This window comes from Martes martes, assembly GCF_963455335.1.
Source record: "Martes martes genome assembly, chromosome: 12".
NCBI lineage: Eukaryota > Metazoa > Chordata > Mammalia > Carnivora > Mustelidae > Martes > Martes martes.
This window is the reverse complement of record NC_137900.1, coordinates 82,340,391-82,358,649: the sequence shown is the minus strand read 5'-3', so window position 1 is coordinate 82,358,649 and position 18,259 is coordinate 82,340,391. Positions and strand designations below refer to the sequence as shown.

At 44.3% G+C, this 18,259-nt stretch overlaps 1 protein-coding gene across 1 annotated transcript in view; it reads left to right on the top strand.

The window, feature by feature from the left end:
* CDK5RAP2 (CDK5 regulatory subunit associated protein 2) overlaps positions 1 to 18,259 on the top strand; it is a 170,196-nt gene that overhangs the window by 23,453 nt on the left and 128,484 nt on the right. The window contains exons 4-6 of the mRNA XM_080819542.1: positions 6,433 to 6,543; positions 10,035 to 10,111; positions 16,455 to 16,578. Coding sequence (XP_080675668.1) covers positions 6,433 to 6,543; positions 10,035 to 10,111; positions 16,455 to 16,578 — 312 coding nt within the window. The remainder of the gene's footprint in view (positions 1 to 6,432; positions 6,544 to 10,034; positions 10,112 to 16,454; positions 16,579 to 18,259) is intronic.

Sequence of the window (18,259 nt, the reverse complement as noted above, 5' to 3'; positions counted from 1 at the left end):
GTGTGTGTATATATATATAGAAATCTATCTATATATATACATATATACACATACATATGTATATATATGTGTGTGTATATATAGATAGATTTCTAAGATTTTATTTATTTGACAGAGAGCACAAGTAAGCAGAGAGGCAGGCAGAGAGAGAGGGGGGAAGCAGGCACCCCGCCGAAGCAGAGAGCCCGATGTGGGACTCGATCCCAGGACCCTGGGATCACGACCCGAGCCAAAGGCAGCAGCTTAACCCACTGAGCCACCCAGGCGCCCTGTCCGAAAAATATATTTATTGAAAAGTATTATATGCTCTTACCAATTATTTTTTTAAAATGCTGGACCCCTCCCCCCCCGGAGATGTATTAATATTCGAGTACAGCTATTACTATTTTACTGTATTTCATTTTAGTTCTTTTAAAATCAACTTTATTGAAATATAATTAAAACGAGCAAAATTCACCAGTTTTAAGTGTTGGATGAGTTGTGACAAGTGTGTACTACCTTGTAAGCTGTCATAATCAAAATACACATATATATGTATAAAACATATAAATATGTGTCTTTTTGGGTATATATCTGTACAGTTCTAGGCTAATATAACCATCACCACAATTAGAATACAGAACAGTCCATAATGCCAAAAAATTCCCTTGCGCTGTCTCTTTATGATCAAGCTCTCTCTTTACCCCAAACCTCTGGCAACTAATGCTCTGGTCTCAGTCCCTATAATTTTGCTTTTTCCAGATGTCTTATAAATGGCATCATACAGTAACATAATCTTTTGAGGCTGACTTCATTCCCTTACCGTAAGGTCTTTGAAATTCATTCATGTTGTTGTTTGTATCATAGTTACTGAGTATTAGTCCGTCATACAGATACACACTTTATATATTCACCCTTTGAAGAACATTGGGTTCTTTCCAGGTTTTGGTGGCTCTTATTAAAGCTGTCATAAACATTTGTGTACAGGTTTTTGGGTGAATGTAGGTTTTCATTCCTCTAGGGTAAGTACCTAGGACTGGAATTGCTGAGTCATGTGGTTAAGTGTAGATTTTTTTGTTTTTTGGTGGGGGGGAGGTATAAGGAACTGCCGAACTCTTATGCAGAGTGGTTGTGCCATTTTTGTGTTCCCATCAGCAGAGTGTGAGGATCCCATTTGCTCCGTATCTTCAGCAGCATTTGGTGTTCTCAATTAAAAAAAATTTTTTTAGCCATTTTTTTAAAGATGTTATTTATTTATTTGACAGACAGAGATCACAAGTAGGCAGAGAGGCAGGCAGAGAGAGGAAGCAGGCTCCCTGCCAAGCAGAGAGCCTGATGCGGGACTCGATCCCAGGACCTTGAGATCATGACCTGAGCTGAAGGCAGAGGCTTTAACCCACTGAGCCACCCAGGCACCCCTTAGCCATTTTTAACAGGTACGAAAACTCATGGTAGTTTTAATTTCTGTTTTCCTAATGACTGAAGATGTTGAAAATCTTTTCTTGTGATTATTTGTCATCTGTATGTCTTCTTCTGTGAAGTTCCTTTGAAAAATTTTGGCCTATTTTTTTTTTCTTTTTAATTACATGGTTTTCTTATAATTACATTTTGGGAGTTATTTATGTATTCTAGATACAGTTCCTATGTTGGATTTGTGATTTGCATATATTTTCTCCCAGTAGGTAGCTTGTCTAATCGTTTTCTTAACACTGTTTTTCAGAGCAAATGTTAGATTCTGACAAAGCCCAATTTATTGATCAAAAAATTTTTTAAAGTGGATCATGGCTTTGGGGTGATAGATAAGATCTCTGCCTTGCTCTGGGTCCCAAGGATTTCTCCCATCCTTCTAAAAGTTAGATAATTTTATATTTTACATTTAGATCTATGATCTAATTTGAGTTAACTCTTATTTAAGGTGTGATAGGTTGAGGCTCATTTTTTTTTTGCAAATAGATGTCTGATCATCAGATCAGATTTATTATTTTGTCGATAGATGTCCAGTGTTCCCATGGCATTTGTTGAAAATGAAAAGACTAGCCTTTCTCCGTTGAATTGTATTTGTACTGTGAAAATTAATAAAAGGAAAACCTCGTTTAGAATGGAGTTAGAGGCCAGCAGAGGGAGCTTTCAGCCCTGTCACTTGTCAGTCTCCGAGCCGGCAGGAGGAGACGCTCCTTGCTCCCAGGTACTTATTACCCCAGCAGAAGGAAGGAAGGTTTCTTATGCCCCGCAACAGCCCAGCCAATGAGAGACTGTCACCCAGGGAGAAGCCACCATACTTCCAGCTCCCAGTTTACCCCAGTGGACTTTTCAGCCCTTCCCGACTTATCCCTTTCCGGTGTAAAACAGCATTTCTTGCCTCTGTTCTCTGGACTGGCCTCTGGTTTTGCCACAGCTTGCTTGTCCTGGATGGCAGTTCTCTGCTATTCCTGAATAAACCCGTCTTTTGCTGGTGGAAGAACTGGCAGTTTCATTTTTAAGGTTAACAGCAGCTTTGTCAAAAATCAATTAGCTGTAATTGTATGGGTCTATTTATGTAGTCTGCTTGATTGGATTCTTTTTCAAAGTTGTTTTCACCCATCTAGCTCTTTTACTGTTCCATATAAATTTTATAATCAGCTTGTTTCTACCTACCAGAAATCCTGTGGGCATTTTGATTGGGATTATGTTAAATCTATAGATCAGTTTGGAGAGAATTGACATCTTTATTATATTGTCTTCCAATCCATGAATTTGGTAAATCTCTTCACTTATTTAGGTTCTTGATTTCTTCAACATTTTGTGGTTTTAAGCATACGTAATGTTTTATCAGATTTATATTTATAAATTTACATTTTTTGGAGGTATTCTAAAATGGTGTTTAAAAAAGTTTCAGTTTCCAGTTGTTTGTTTCTAGTTTATTGAAATATGCTTGGTATTTGCATATTGACTTTGCTACACTCAGGAATTCTGGGCTCTTTTTTGTAGATTCCTTGCGATTTTCTACGTAGATAATCATATTGCCATCAGATAAGGATGGGGTTTATTTCTTCCTTTCCAAACTGGATGCCTTTTATTCCTTTTCCCTCGCCTTATTACACTGTCTAGGACTTCAAATGCAATGCTGAGTAGGAGTTGTGAGAGTGGATATCCTTTCCTTGTTCCCAGGGTTAGGGAAGTAGCATTGCTTTTCATCTTTAATTAAATATGTTGTTTGTAAATGTATGGGTTTTTTTGTAGATGCTCTTTAGCAGATTAAAGAAGTTTCCTTTAATTCCTAGTTTGCTGAGTATTTATCTTGAGTGGCTTGTCGGGTTTTGTCAGATGCTTTTTCTGCATCTGTTGATATGATTATATATTTTTTCTTCTTAGTTTTTTAGTCTGGTGGATTACATGGATTGCCTTTTGAATGTTGAATTAGCCGTATATTCCTGGGATAAATCCCACTCATGATGTACTAATCTGCTTTTTCAATTTGCTAAAATTTAGTTGAGGGTTTTCCATCTATATTCATGAGTGACTTAATCTATAGTTTTCTATAGACTATTGTAATGTTTTTGTCTGGTATTGGTATTGGGGTAATGTTGCCCTCATAAAATGAAGTGGGAAAGTTCCCTTACCTTCCGTTTTCTGGAAGAGATTGTGTAGAAATGGTATGATTTCTTCTTTAAATATTTGGTAGAAATTGCTACTGAAATCATCTTGTTTTAGAATTGTCTTTCCTGGAAGGGTTTTAATTACAAATTCAATTTTTTTTTAAATTTTATTTATTTATTTGACAGACAGAGATCACAAGTTGGCAGAGAGGCAGGCAGAGAGAGAGAGGAGGAAGCAGGCTCCCCGCTGAGCAGAGAGCCCGATGCGGGGCTCGATCCCAGGACCCTGGGATCATGACCCGAGCCGAAGGCAGAGGCTTTAACCCACTGAGCCACCCAGGCGCCCCTACAAATTCAATTTTTAAGATAGATACAAGACTATTCTGGCTATCTGTTGCTTCTTTGGTGAATTTTGATAATTCGTGCTTTTCACAGAATTGTGTTATTCCATCCAAGTTGTCCAATTTATGTGCATAGAGTTGTATGCATTTTTCTCTTACTATCCCTCTGCTGTGGGAACTGTAGTGATAACCTCTCTTTTGTTCTTTGATATTGGTAACTTATATCTTCTCTTTTTTTCTTCGCCAGTCTTGCCAGAGGTCTGTCAATTTCATTGATCATTTGAAAGAACCATCTTTTTAAGAAGGCTTTTTTCTGTTATCTTTCTGCTTTCCATTTTATTATTTTCTGCTCTTATGTTTAGTATATCTGTCATTTTGCTTGCTTGGGGCTTTTTTGCTCTTATTATAGCTTCTTAAGGTAGAAGCTTAGATTGTTGATTTGAAACCTTTCTTATTTTCTAACACATTTAATCATATAAATTTTCCCCAATCACCACTTTAACTGCATTCTACAAATTTTGATATATTTGCATTTTGATTTAATTCAAAATATCTTCTGATTTCCTGTAAGACTTCCTCTCTGACCCATGGATTATTTAGAAATGTGTTATTTAACTTCTAAGTATTTGGGGATTTTCCATTTTCTTTGTTATTGATTTCTAGCTCAAGTTTATTATGGTCAGAGAACATGGTTTGATTTCAGTTATTTAAATTTGTAAGCTTTGTTTTACGACCCATGATATCTGTGGGCATATCCATGAACAAGCAAAGTGTACCTATGGAAAAGTTGCAAAATCGCCCAACAACCAACCGTATATACTATGTCTAGGTCCATCAATTAATATTTTGTTCATTTGCTTTCTTCTCTTTTTCTATTCCTTCTTACTTGTTAGAGTTAAGTGAAGACATCATGACAGCATCCTTAAGTCATAGCATGTATTTCTTACTTAGGACATTCTCCTGCAAAATCATAATACTATTACCTAATACAAAGTTGTTGCTCGGATTCCCCCACTTAGCCTCATGGAGCTTTTTTTTTTTTTTTTTTTTTAAATTCAAGATTTATTTTATGTTTTCATTGCACTTAGTAATCATGCCTCCATTATTTCTGTTTATTAAAAAGAGTTCCCCAGAGGCGCCTGGGTGGCTCCGTGGGTTGGGCCTTTGCCTTCGGCTCGGGCTGTGGTCTCGGAGTCCAGGGATCGAGTCCCGTGTCGGGCTCTCTGCTCAGCAGGGAGCCTGCTTCCTCTTCTCTCTCTCTCTGCCTGCCTCTCTGCATACTTGTGATCTCTCTCTGTCAAATAAATAGATAAAATCTTAAAAAAAAAAAAAAGAGTTCTCCAACCATTTTGCCTTAAGATTGTTAAGATTTTTGAAGGGGCTCCTGGATGGCTCAGCTGTTAAGTGTCTGGCTTTGGCTCAGGTCTTGATCCCAGCCGGGGTCCTGGGATCGAGCCCCGCATCGGGCTCCCTGCTTACCGGGAAACTTGGTTCTGCCTCTTCCACTCCCCTGCTTGTGTTCCCTCTCCCGCTCTCTCTCTTTGTCAAATAGATCTTTAAAAAAAATATTTTTGAAGAGTTCAGGCCTGCTATTTTGCTAATGTCCTTATATTTGGCTTCTTCTGGGGACTCCTTCATCGGTGCAGGCTCAAAGTTGGGGGCAGGAACATTTTAAATGAAGTTGCTGCTTTCAGTGATTTATTTCAGGAGGCACGGCATGTCAGTATGTCCCACTACCGGTGATATTTAATATAGTCCCTTGACTGAGGTGGTGTCTACTGGATTTCTAAATTGTACCAGTACCAGGGCACCCAGGTGGCTCAGTCTGTTAAGCATCCGACTCTTGATTTCAGCTCAGGTCGTGATCACAGGGTTGTGGGATTGAGCCCTGTGTTGGGCTCTGTGCTCAGTGGGGAGCCTGCTTGAGAGTCTCTCCTTCCCCCTCCTCCCTCTCCCCAGGCACGCTCATGTTCTGTGTCTCTCTCAAATAAGTAAATTTTAAAATAAATAAATAAATAGTAATGGTGGTTTTTCCTTTTGTAATTAATAAGCCATTTTGAGGGCAGTATCTTGAAGCTGGGTGAATATCATGCTCTCCAGTGATCTTTTATCTGATGCTTTTAGTGCTGGTGATTCTTGCCTGCATCAGTTATTACTGGAGTGGTTGCATAATGGTGGTCTTCCTTTCCTTTTATCCTTGTACATTTATTTCCTGGATTTCTTTTATAAAGAAGAGATTTGCCTCTTACTTTCCTTCCATTTTCTTTTTCTTTCTTTCCTTACTTATTACCAGTGTGGAGACATGAATTCTTTCCTGTCAGTATCATTTCAGTGCTCAGCTTGTCTTAAATTTGGCTCGTGAGAACCACTTACTCCTGGGTTGGTACAGCTGCGGCAGAGGGAAGTTTTCTGTAGGATTTAACATTTAAATCCTGACATTAAATCCTTAGGCCTTAGGCCTTAGGACCTGTGGGGGTTAATGCAGGTGCCATGCTTTAGAGCTTGCTTTCGATAACCCTTCTGTGCTTATTTTCCAGCAAATCACTGAATTGAAGAAAGAAAACTTTAATCTAAAGCTCCGCATCTATTTCCTGGAGGAAAGAATGCAACAGGAATTTGACGGCCCCACCGAGCACGTCTATAAAACTGTGAGGTCCCACTTCTCACCGCCACCCCCAGTGTCTTTGCTCATAGTCCTTCCCAGCAGAAATTTGATTAATATTTGTTCTCAGAGTGAGCCTGAATAGACAGAGCTGCTTTCATTTAATTTGAGTTGATTATGGGCAGCATAAAGACAATAGGATGACCTTAATATTAAGCAAAGAGATACAAGATTAATTTTAAGGGAATCTCTTCTCTCATTTTAAAATCTGAATTCTGATTTACTGTCTTTATCTCCATTGCCTTTTCTTAATTATTTATAATTTAGACAAAAGCAGTGAAGTGGGGGAATGTCTGTGGAATTGCACATGGCCGGTAACTGCTGTTACCAACCAACCCGTGTGACCACAGGCAGGACACCTCAGCTCCCTGGACTTGCTTTCAGGGGGAAGTGATCATCCCTCTGTCACAGAGTTGTTGCTGTGGATTAGAATGAGATGACAGACGAAGAGCCCCAGCACACAGTCAGTGCTTGACAATTGTCATCATTGTCTTACCGAGCTTCCCTTGGCGGCCCAGAGTTAGGACTGTCAGTTTTCTGTGCGGTGACTCTTCTGGATTCCTTGTGTGCTTGCTTGTAAACTGTCAGAAAAACGTCTGTTCCCTTCTAAAGTCTTGACCTGGGCGCCTCTGCCTGAGAGTGGAAAACAGAACTTGGCTTTCGTGAAAAGACATGAGTACGCGCAATTTTTCAGTGCCCCGTTTTTGGCTTTCTCTAGTAGATTAGCCCTCGGCCTGGGAATTGTTCCATCTTTTCTCTTCTGAAGTTTGTACCAGTGGAAACTTCTGGAGGGAGAAAGGACCTCTCCTTGAGTTTCAGCAGATGAACTTAAATGGGCTTTTCTTGAAGAGGGATTGTATTGTGCTTCTGAGCTTTTTCAAGAATTGAAAAGCCCCCTTGTTCCTTAAGACGGTTTTCTTTTTTCTGTAGTGTGGGGGTGGAAAGGCAGTGAAAATGTCTCCTTTTCTGGAAGGGAGTGAAGATGCAATCGCAATTTGAAGGAAAAACCAAGAGCCTAAAACATTTTCTGTGTAAGTACGGTTACGTACTTCTAGGGCGACAGGGAGCCAAATTGTGTTAATTGCTTGTTCTGTGTCAGGCACTGTCCTGGGCATTGATACATTCATCATCTTATTTTAATTGTCAGGACAGCCCTGTACAGTGAAGATTATCCTCATCTTACAGAAAAGGATGCTGACATTCAGGGAAGATCAGTAACTTGCTTGGTGTCACATAACTACTATGAGAGGTGGATTTTGTACATAGGCCTGCCGACCTTATTGTCCTATGCTGTTTAGCCTTTCTTCTTTTTACATGGCTTGAATAGATGACCTGATTTAACTGCGCTTTTATTTCAAGTTTTTGGATAAGTACATGGCTCGAAATTCAAAAAACATCAAAGGAATACACTAAAAAGACTTTCATCCACCCTTGTCTCCTAGTTCCCCAGATCTAACTGATATTATTAATTATTTATGCAGAGGAATTTTATGTATATACAAGCAAGTGTGTGTGTATGTGTGTGCGTGTGTTTGTATAAATCCCCTTTTTACATAAACGCAGGCACGTCCTGTTCTGCACCTTACATTTTTCCTTAACACTATCTTGGATATCTTTCCTTAACCGTGGTTTGAGAGCTTCTTTATTCTTTTTTATAATAGTATTCCATTTTCAGCTTGTACGGTGTCTTGATTTGTGGTTTGGAAACTTACTAGCATGTGCATGAATTTATAACTGGAGGGATTGGGCTTGAGAAAAATAGCCTCGTGGACACATGAGCCCTCCGTCCTTTTAGATCCCTGGGTTGGGTGCTAGTTAGGTCGTCAGAAAGCAGTTTAGAAGCTCTGGTGTCAGTTCCCACACAGAAACCCCCTGCCCTTCCTGGAGCAGAAAAGGAACCCTCTGTCTGAAGGGTTTTCACAAAATGCAGTTGAAGACCAGTGCACTGGCATGTAGCATCCTTTCTTCGAAGATCAGCTTCTTTTAGAAAAAGTTCGGCCTCACAGATGACTTGTTCAGCTCTTGTTGTTGACAGCGAAGAAAATCTTGAGCGCTGTCTGCCAGGCCCTTCTCATCTGTTAGCTCATTTGCTCCTCACATCCCCTGTGTCAGGTGGGCTTGTGTCATTCATTTGACGCTTGAGTGGCCTGAAAGGACACATTCTGCTTTGTTCCCTCCTGGACTTGTGCTTGCAAGGACGAGTACAGGCTGGTGTTTCCAGTTTTGTGTTTGATGCTAGCATGAAGCCAGGGCTTGTGTCTGCCTTGTTTACCATGGTGTCCCCAGTGCTGTACCCCATGCTCAGCCTGTCCCAGGTGATTGGGATATGTCTGGGACATGACAGAAGGAATACATGAGCAGCTGCTGACTTAGGACGGTTTCCTCCTGGTAAAGAGGGGAGGCAGTGTTTGAATCCCTATCCTCTTTAATGGATTGGTGTTCATTCCTGCTGACTTATCCTTCTGGGGTCCTCGTTCCCCCAGGGCTGCTTGGGAGAAAGGTGGGAGGTGTGTCCCCCAAGATGGTAAATTTTCCTGGAAATGGGGTTTTTATTTAAAATAATATGCATGTATTATGGAGTAGAATATAAAATTGTTATGAATTATTAAAACCAAACAGGAGCAAGATCTCAGAGAAATCTTGGGTTTATAGCAACCCCGTTGCAAACTACACACTCAGACCCTCCTCTCCTACTTGAGTTCATCTGATATTCTGTCTGCAATACACTTGTGGACCAGTTTGGGCAGCCCGACCCTGCCCCGCTGTCTCACATTGCAGTCTGTTTGCCAGAGAGTCTGTCTTTGGATTCCCGCGTGAGTTAGAAGCCCATGGCCATGTGTGACTCCCCTCATTCCAGTCCGTTAAGAGGAGGGTGGTTGGTTGGAGAGCACCGTGGTGTCCCTTATAGGCAGCTTGCCCCATGCAGTCATGGCTCTTTTGGATGAGCCATGAGATCATGAGATCTCACACTGAAACGTGACGGGCGGTGATGTGACCTCCCAGTTATCCAGCCACACGTTGTGGTGTTTTTTTTTTGTTTGAAGCTGTAACACATTCCCACTGCTACAGCCCCCACATGCATGATTGTAAACAACCAGAAGTAATTGCCTTGGAATGGTAAAAGCAAACTGCAGAAATTGCTTGTAAATTTGCTTGGCGGAGGGCAAACAATTTTTAAATCAGCCTCACTTGTATGACATTTATGCCTCAGTGTTTGAATGCTCTGGCTGTTAGAAGCTTGGAAAATTTACATAATTGTTCCAAGTCTTGAGAAACCCAGGGCTTTCTTGTGAGACCACCAGTGTTTAATAATTCCCTTCTCCCTGTGCCCTGAGGCTAATGAGGTTTTGAATCTAGCATCTGCGTATTATAAGCATCATGTAAGTTAGTCTGTGCTGAAAGTGGTTTCCCCACTGCAGACGGTCCGGTGTTCCGCATTTTACATTGTTTCTTTTCTTTCCTGATCTTGACTGGAAGAACATCGAACTCAAGGTGGAAGTAGAGAGTCTGAAGCGGGACCTCCAGGAGAGAGAGCAGCTGCTCATCAAAGCCTCGTGAGTACCTGTTGTCCTGTCACCAGCTTGCTGGGCGCTTGGGGTCCCGGTGGCAAAGGCTGGGTGGGTCAGTAGAACACAACCGCGCACTTTCTAGGCCAGTGTGCTCTCACTGGGCCCCAAGGACGCCGAGGAGGTGTTCGTTTTTATTTAATTATTTTTCAACAAACTTTGAAGTGTAATATAATGGGGAAAACGATCCCATCTTAAGGGTACAGTGTGATGACTTTTCAGTAAGCAAACACAACTCATGGGGCCACCATCCAGATAAACCAGAACATCACCAGTCCTCTTGGAGTCCCCTTTGTGCTCCCAGAACTTAGCCTTCTCCACCAGGATAACCACTGCGCTGACCATCAGCTTAGTTCTGCCCGTTTCTGAACTTATAGGAATGGAATCGTGCACTGTGCACACACCCTTTTGTGCCTGGCCTCCTTCCTCAGCACCATATATGTGAGATCCATCCCTGTCCTGAATTCTAGCGGTGGCTCATTCATCTTCCTTGCTGTGGAAGCTGGAGGGGCTCCCAGGGGTCCTGAGTGAGGCTGGGGGGCAGAGGGTAGGGCTTTTTTCAGAATAACTCATTTCTGTATCTGTTCAGTGCACTGGGGTGTCTTGTAATACTTTGTTTCAAAAAGGTGTGCTGCTTAAAACTAACCATTTGAAAACTGTTATTTCATTAATCACATAATTAATTTAAATATTTATTGAACAACAAGCCCAGCTTAAAGAATGCAGTCTATGACTTGATTGGTTATCTGTCTGTTCATAAGTGCTAACCACGCAATTGTGCTGTACTGCGGATCTGCAGAGCCCTCTGCTCGTGTCAGCAACTCAGCAGAGCCCGGGGAGGTGTATAGCACACCTGGAGTCTCATGGAGGCACAGGGATGAGGGCGTCTGGGGGTCCAGGACCCCAAAATGTACAGAATTTTGCTTGGTGAGCGTGGACCAAGACTTCCCAGGGCTGACCCACCAAGGATGTGGCTGAAAGCTTAGGTGAAAACGCCTCGTCTGTCACGGGAGCCAAGCTCCTGCTGGATGTGGTGGGCCAGGAGCATGGCACCTTCAGTTTAGGGCAGAGCGGGCACTGCTCTGGGCCTGGCCCTGTGATTATTCCTTTCACTGCCGTGCCGCTGGCCGCTGGAAGCCGGGCTGCTGCTGGCTCTAAGACTAGAGGTTCCCAGGCTTCCTTGAGTTACGGCGGCCTTGCACACGTGGTATTTTCTGAACGAGTCAATGAATAAGTGAGTGATTGAATGAGTAAACTAGATTGATAAGTTTTTGTTTTTTTGGTTTCTGTTGCTATTTTGTTGCTATTCTTGTTTTCGTTTTGAAGCACAGCATCTCTCTGGCAGGAAGCCAGATCGACTTTACCAAGTCGGAAGCCAGTAAGAGAGGTTGAACTTGGTCTGTTTTTGTCCGCGCCTGCTGCAGGTCGTGGCTAGGACTTGTTCGCAGGCCTGCACCTGCGGGAACCCAAACCCACCAAGACGGTGCGCTCTTTTCCATGCCACACACAGGGCCGAATGGTTTCAGGCCTCGTGCACGTGTTTCTGTGCATAAGTTCCCCAAGTCGCCCAAACAGACCTTTTTGGGTCTGATCGGTTTTATTAATTTATCCAGAAAATATTTATTAAGCAGCTGTTGTGTGCTGCCCTGGGACTAGGTTCCCGGGGATGCAGTGGTGATCCAGATAGACACAGGGGGCTTAAGTTCTAGAAGGGGTGATGGCGAGAAAATACTTGGAATAGTCAGTGTTTGGATATGAAGTGGGAAAAGAGCTGTGAGAAAGATGGGAGGAGCAACGGGTGCTGACAGATGAGGAGCAGACCAGCAAACAGAGACGTGTGGCCAGGAAGGGGCCCCGAGGAGCCTGTAGGAATGAGCCGGTGCCCTTGCAGGTCTGAGGAAATACGGGAAGTCTGGGGGGCCTCCCCCTTGTTCTGGAGGGTCTTGAGGCCACAGCAGAGATTATCCCAAGATAAATGGAAAGCAGTCACGGGTTTCCAGCAGCGGACACAATGAGAGTTTAGTTTTGTAGAGGTCACTGTGGGTGCTGAGTGGGAAGTGATTGTCGACAGAGCACGAAGGGAGGCAGGGAGACCATTCGGAGGCCAGTCTAGGAGTTCAGGTGAGATACTAGTGACGGAGATGGACGGGTGTGTTAGAAGGACATTTGCTGAGCAGCATCAACAGGGCTTGGTAAGGGCGTGTCAGGGAGGACTCCTGGGTTGGGGCCCAAGGTCCTGAGCTCTGTTTTTGAGGATGTTTGCAGTGACTTATGTTCCAGCTTTCTCCACCAGCTCTTTATCCCACATACAGCTCACAGGCACTAAAAATGTTCTGTTCCTGCTGCTGTAGCTTTGGCCTGGCTGACACTTCTGCCTCCTGTCCCTTCCCCGTCTAGATGCCTTCCCTGTCACTTACCTGACATGGAGGCTCATGTTGAATCCCACGTGGCTGCCCGGAGCCTGCGTCTCAGACTCTTCATGAGCTTCTCTGGTATAGAAGCACACTCCCATGTGTGTGCAGCACTTGGCTGGTTGTTGGTTTATTTATTTATTTATGTATTTTTAGAGGGGGGCAGGGGAGGGGCAGAGAGAGAGGGAGAGAGAGAATCTTAAGCAGGCTTCATGCCCAGCACGGAGCCTGGCACGGGGCTCAGTCTCAACCCTGAGAGCATGACCTGAGCTAAATCAAGAGTGGGACACTGAACCGACTGAGCCACCCAGGGACCCCAGCACTTCACAGTTTATAAAACACTCCTGCGTCCATTTGCATGCCATCCTCCTGGGAGCTAGGCAGATCTGGAGGAAGACTTCACTTTGGAGAGTCGGAGGTTTTGGCCTGGAGAAGGGAAGGACCATGAGGAGCACCACTTCAGCAGGGTGGTTGAGGCTGGGATTCGAACACAAGCCCCTAACTTCTGGTCCAGCACTGGTTTTGTATTCTTTTTTTCTTTCCATGTGTGTGATTCTTGTGCCTCCAACATGACTCTGTCTCTTCTAAAGCCACGACAAGTGCCTGTTCTTCTTTAGTGGACCATGGGGCTTCTCGCCTGTTCCTCCTTTGTGGGGCCTTTGTGTGCCTTGCCCGTCTTAAGACAAGCCCAGGGGCTGCCACATCCCAGCGAAGTGTGCCTTTCCCTCTACCCTCGCCGCCCAGCATGTCCAAGTGTGTGTGGCACATTCTTGTAGTGGGAAAATAACCTTTATTAATGCCCTCAGCTCCCTTTTACCCTTTCATGGTGGTTGTTTTTTTGGAGGGCGGGGGCGGGTGGAAGATATGGGACCTGTCACAGGAAAAGCCCCTGCTTATTCTCAAGAGCTATAATTAGAATGGAAATAATCAAGGGGAAATGTTGACAGTTAAAAGGGGGTAGCGGGGGTGGTATTTATAGAAAGTTCTTTCTTGTATCAGGGGGAATGCTGGGTTAGACCACTTTGTCCTACCCTTGCGTCACCTTAGGCTTTGCTCTCTCTCTCTCTCGTCTGTTGGCCCAGATTCTATAAGGGGAGACAGGGTAGGAGGAGTGAGCTGGCATTTATCGAGATCCTACTTTGCCCCAGACCCTATGCCAGGCACTTGACACATTTATCAATTTCACAACAATGCTGTGAGGCAGCTGGGATTCCCATTTGAGTGCGGAGAAAACTGGGGCTCAGAGGAGTTGGGGGGCCTGCCCAGGTTGGTACCAGAGCTGGAATGGGTCTGGCTCGGGAGCCCACTCTGCCTGTGGCGGAGGAAACATGTTTGTGTGCTGGCTTTTCATTGTTATATTTATCAGTTCCAATAAGGGGACATTAAAAACAAAAGCAGACATATTGTCAGGAGTAAATTTTATCTCTGTAGCTTTAAAACACAAACAAAAATAATAATTCCATTAGTAGAGGAAAATTGCACCGTACTGCTGAGTATAAATTTTATTGCTACAGTAACTGTAAAATACAAAGATGATAAATGAAAAGTTGGAACATTTATTATTGGGAATATATTTTATTGGTATAACTAAAATGCAAACAAACTGAATAATACCGGTACTTGTTAAAAATTGTAGTCCGCCTCTTGACAACGTATATGATTCCAACTGTAAAACACCAAGGTTCAATCTGGGCCGACAGGAAGGAGACGGTGTACTTGCCCTTGCTGGGCAGAGGTTGGGGTGCGGGTCGGGGTGGGTGGACAGAAGGAACCGTTCCGTAGAGGAGGCCCTGTAAAACCCAAGGGCTAAAACACTTGCGGTGGTTAGTGGGAATTCAGGACTGGGAACATCCCATGTCCGAGGCTCAGGAAGAAAAGCCGCTAGTCTGGAGTTCTTCAGCCATGTGTAAGACATCTTGAGGAGTGATAGGAATGACTCGATCCCCGTGAACTCCAGACGGCACTGCTGGAGAAATGAGCTGAGGGAGTGGTGGCCAAGGACATTTCATGGCGTTAGGAAGTGGCAGTGGTGGCCTTAGTTCTGGCCGGAGGATGACCCGTTCTCAGCTCAGAGGGGTAGACTGAGGCCTCTCAGAACATCTCAGCAGGATCTGTCAGGTGGCCTCAGGGACAGCAGGCGGCACTCGGATCCGAGAGGAAGGGGCACCGTGATGTGGCCCCCACAGGGGTTAGCACGTGAATTCTCAGAGGCAGTCATGTCGTTTTTCAACTGAGGAAACAGGTGTGGAGGTGATTTCCCTGGAGGCGCCCTGAGGACATAATAGAGTCTACTTTTGGAAGCAAATCTGTTCAAGCTTCAGAGTCCCACGTTCTTTCTTTCAGTTGTTCGCATTGGATTCCTTTAAAATGATGTCACGACACTGGGGCCTTCTGAAGGCTTATTGGTGACAGGAAGCATGATATGAATAAAGTCTTTATTTGCAGGCAACTCATGTTTGATGGTCAGGCAGCAAGTGTAGCCTTCTTGACTTTCCATTGTTCTCAGTCAGAAATTCACAGGGTCTGTACATATGAGTGTTTGATCACAAGGCTCTTGGTTGGGAAAATTTCATATACCCCTAAAGTAGGGCAGGGAGGCTGGTGGTGACCAAATCTGTTCTGTGGCAGTTTTTCCGAGAAACCAGCTTTAGGTGGAGCCATTTCCTTTATTATTCTGCCTTCTGGAAACCTGCAGTCATTTTAGAAATCTGATGAGAACTGCTCTGAGTATATGTCTCACAAATCCGTATCTGACACTTATTTTTCTTTTGAGGAGAACCAAAATGAAAGGCGTCCGAGGTTGTGGTCCTGTGTCTGATTTTTGGTGTGTCATCCCCACCCCTCCCCGTCCACTGGACACAGTATTCCGTGGTGTCACCGCCGTGTGAACTCTGCATTTTTACAGAGCAGGGGCTGCTTGTGCAGGGTCCCCTCCTCGTGCCCCAAGTGGTAGCTTGTGCTTGCAGACGGATCGTGCTGTATTCCCCCTCCGGTTGGCAAAAGCTGATGTATAAAAGCCCTTAACCCCTCAGATTTATTTTTGGGGCGTGCTACTTCTTTGCACGTTGGTTTGTCAGACCTGTCCCCCTGCCCCCCGCCACTGGCGGAGGGGTACTTTGTTGGAAATGTCCTGGTGGGAGATTGGGCAACAGCTATCAAAGGTCTTACATGTGTGCTCACCCTTTGACCCAGTGATTCCCTTTGTAGGAACTGATCCGAGGAAATCACTAGATAATAGACATACAAGGATGCTCTTATGATAGCATTGCTTATGATACAATAAATAATAGCACTAATGTTTATTTGGGTACTTTACAGTGGGCTCTGTGCTTTAGACATATTTTCAGACAACATAAAATTAGAAATCTAAGTTTTTTTTTCCATCTGAAAGCTTTAAAAATAGGGGATTGAGATGTGTCAACTGTACATCAGTAAAAAAAATTGGGGATTGATTTAATATATTACAGTATATTTTGCACAGTGAATTAATATGTAGCCTTTAAAAATGATAGATTTATATTTATCAACCCAGAAGGGTGTTTATAGTATATTATGTGATAAAATCAGATCATAGATACATGATTTTCTTTTTGTAGAAAATGTTTGTAAGTCTGTATGCTGAAATATTAACTTAGTTATTCTGACCGGTAAGATTACAGATGATTCTCCTTTCTTAATTTGTGTTTACATATATGTATTTTAAATTGAGGTATAATTGACATGTAACATCTAAGTTTAAGGTGTGCATGTTGATTGATTTGAAACATTCATATACTGCACTATCGTGTTTTTGAATTACAAATACTAATTAAAAAAAAACAACATCGCAGGTGTGTGGAAGAAGGGACAAACTGGGGGACTGCTGAAATCCCCATCCGACTGTCCCCCCGTGGATTTGACACCTTTGCCCCTTTTTGCAGCAAAGCAGTTGAGAGCCTCGCCGAAGGGGGTGGCTCCGAAGTTCGGCGGGTGAGAGAGGATGCCCAGAAGAAGGTGCAGCAGGTCGAAGATCTCCTAACCAAGAAAATACTGCATTTGGAAGAGGCAAGTCTGGAAACCCTGAGGCCAGTGTGTTCTAACCACAGGTTAAGAGAGGCAAAGGCAGGGGCGCCTGGGTGGCTCAGTGGGTTAAAGGCTCTGCGTTTGGCTCAGGTCATGGTCCCAGGGTCCTGGGATCGAGCCCCGCATCAGGCTCTCTGCTCAGTGGGAAGCCTGTTTCCCTTTCTCTCTCTTTGCCTGCCTCTCCGTCTACTTGTGATCTCTCTCTCTCTGTCAAATAAATAAATAAAATCTTAAAAAAAAAAAAAAGGAGGTGAGGGCAGAATTTTATTCCTTTTCCCCTGAACTTTCAGAGTTTCAGCAGAAACGGGAGCCACCCTTACTGAGCAGCTCAAGGGTTCCAGCCCTGTCTGAGGCGCTGAGCGTATAGAATTTGTACCCTCACAACCTGCCTCCTGGCCGTTGTCTCCGTTCCTGCAGACGCAGACACTGAAGTCAGGAAAGACTAGTCAGAATTTGAGCTTGGATTTGAATTGCGGCTGCTGGTCTTCAAGCCCCTGCGCTTCTTCTTACCTAGTTTGGTCCCTTGACTTTACAGAGGAGGAAACTGGGGCCTGGAGCGGGGAAGCGACTCCCCTGACCGGCGCTGAGCCTGAAAGTGGGTTCTGGTTTGCAGGCTGTGACATGCCCACGCAGCCCTGTCCTTGGTACCTGGCCTCCATCCCACGTCACCCCAGTGTTCGCCGAATGCCTCTTCTCAGGGTGACCCTGCATGGAACCCCTCCTGCTCATTCTCAGGCACTTCCTGTGACCATGCTGGGAGGCAGGCTGTGTCTTGGCTAAAAAATCTGGTCTCCTAGATGTTAGAAGTTTCTGCCCACAGTCAGCCAGTGTTCAGTGACACTGGTTACTTCGTTCTTGGTCTTTGAAGTCTGTCGGCCCACCTCCCGTTCTCCACCTGCAACCCTGGCTCTCCTTAGATCCGAGGAGGGATGGCAGCACAGAGCGCGTCTGGATCCAGAAGGCAGGCGCTCCAGTGCGGACTTTGCAGCCCAGAGTGGTCTTTTGCGTTTGTGTTGTTCGCACAGGCCCCACGAGGCTGTGTAGATTCTAGGTCCAAAATACAGATGAGGACACAGCTCTGAGAGGGAGGGAAACTTAGTTCTCAGTGGTAGAGCTGGAACCGAAACAAGAGTCTTCCGACTCCAAATTCGGAATTTTAGTTGAAACATCCTTGTTGGTTCAGTCATCTTCTGTTCCCCAGGAGGCACTGGCTAGCGTTTTAGGGTGCTGGCATGACTGCCAGCCCGCGCTTGGTTGACCCTCTGCTGTGTTGCTGATTGGCCCTGTCCCCTTCTCCGAGCCTCTGTGGCCTCATCTGTCAAGGGAGGCTGGTGACGTCTGCTTTGCAGTAGTGATGTCCTAACAGCCGTGGTCCCAGCAGTGTCTGGGGGGCCACGTGTGACGCACCCTTCTCAGCCTTTTCACACATCCTTTTAGTTCATCCCCTCAGGAAGCCTGTGAGGTAAATACTTTTATCATTCTTTTTAAAAACAAAAACAAAAACACGATGACCCAGGCAGAGAGTGGCCAAATCCCTTGCTCAGGGTGGCACAGGCAGGAATGCCGGGTGCTGTGGCTGTGGAACCTGCATTCTTAGGCACTAAAGGCTGTCTGTCTGTGCATAACGTTTTTAGTTAGGTAAGGAGTGGAGACGAGATGAATC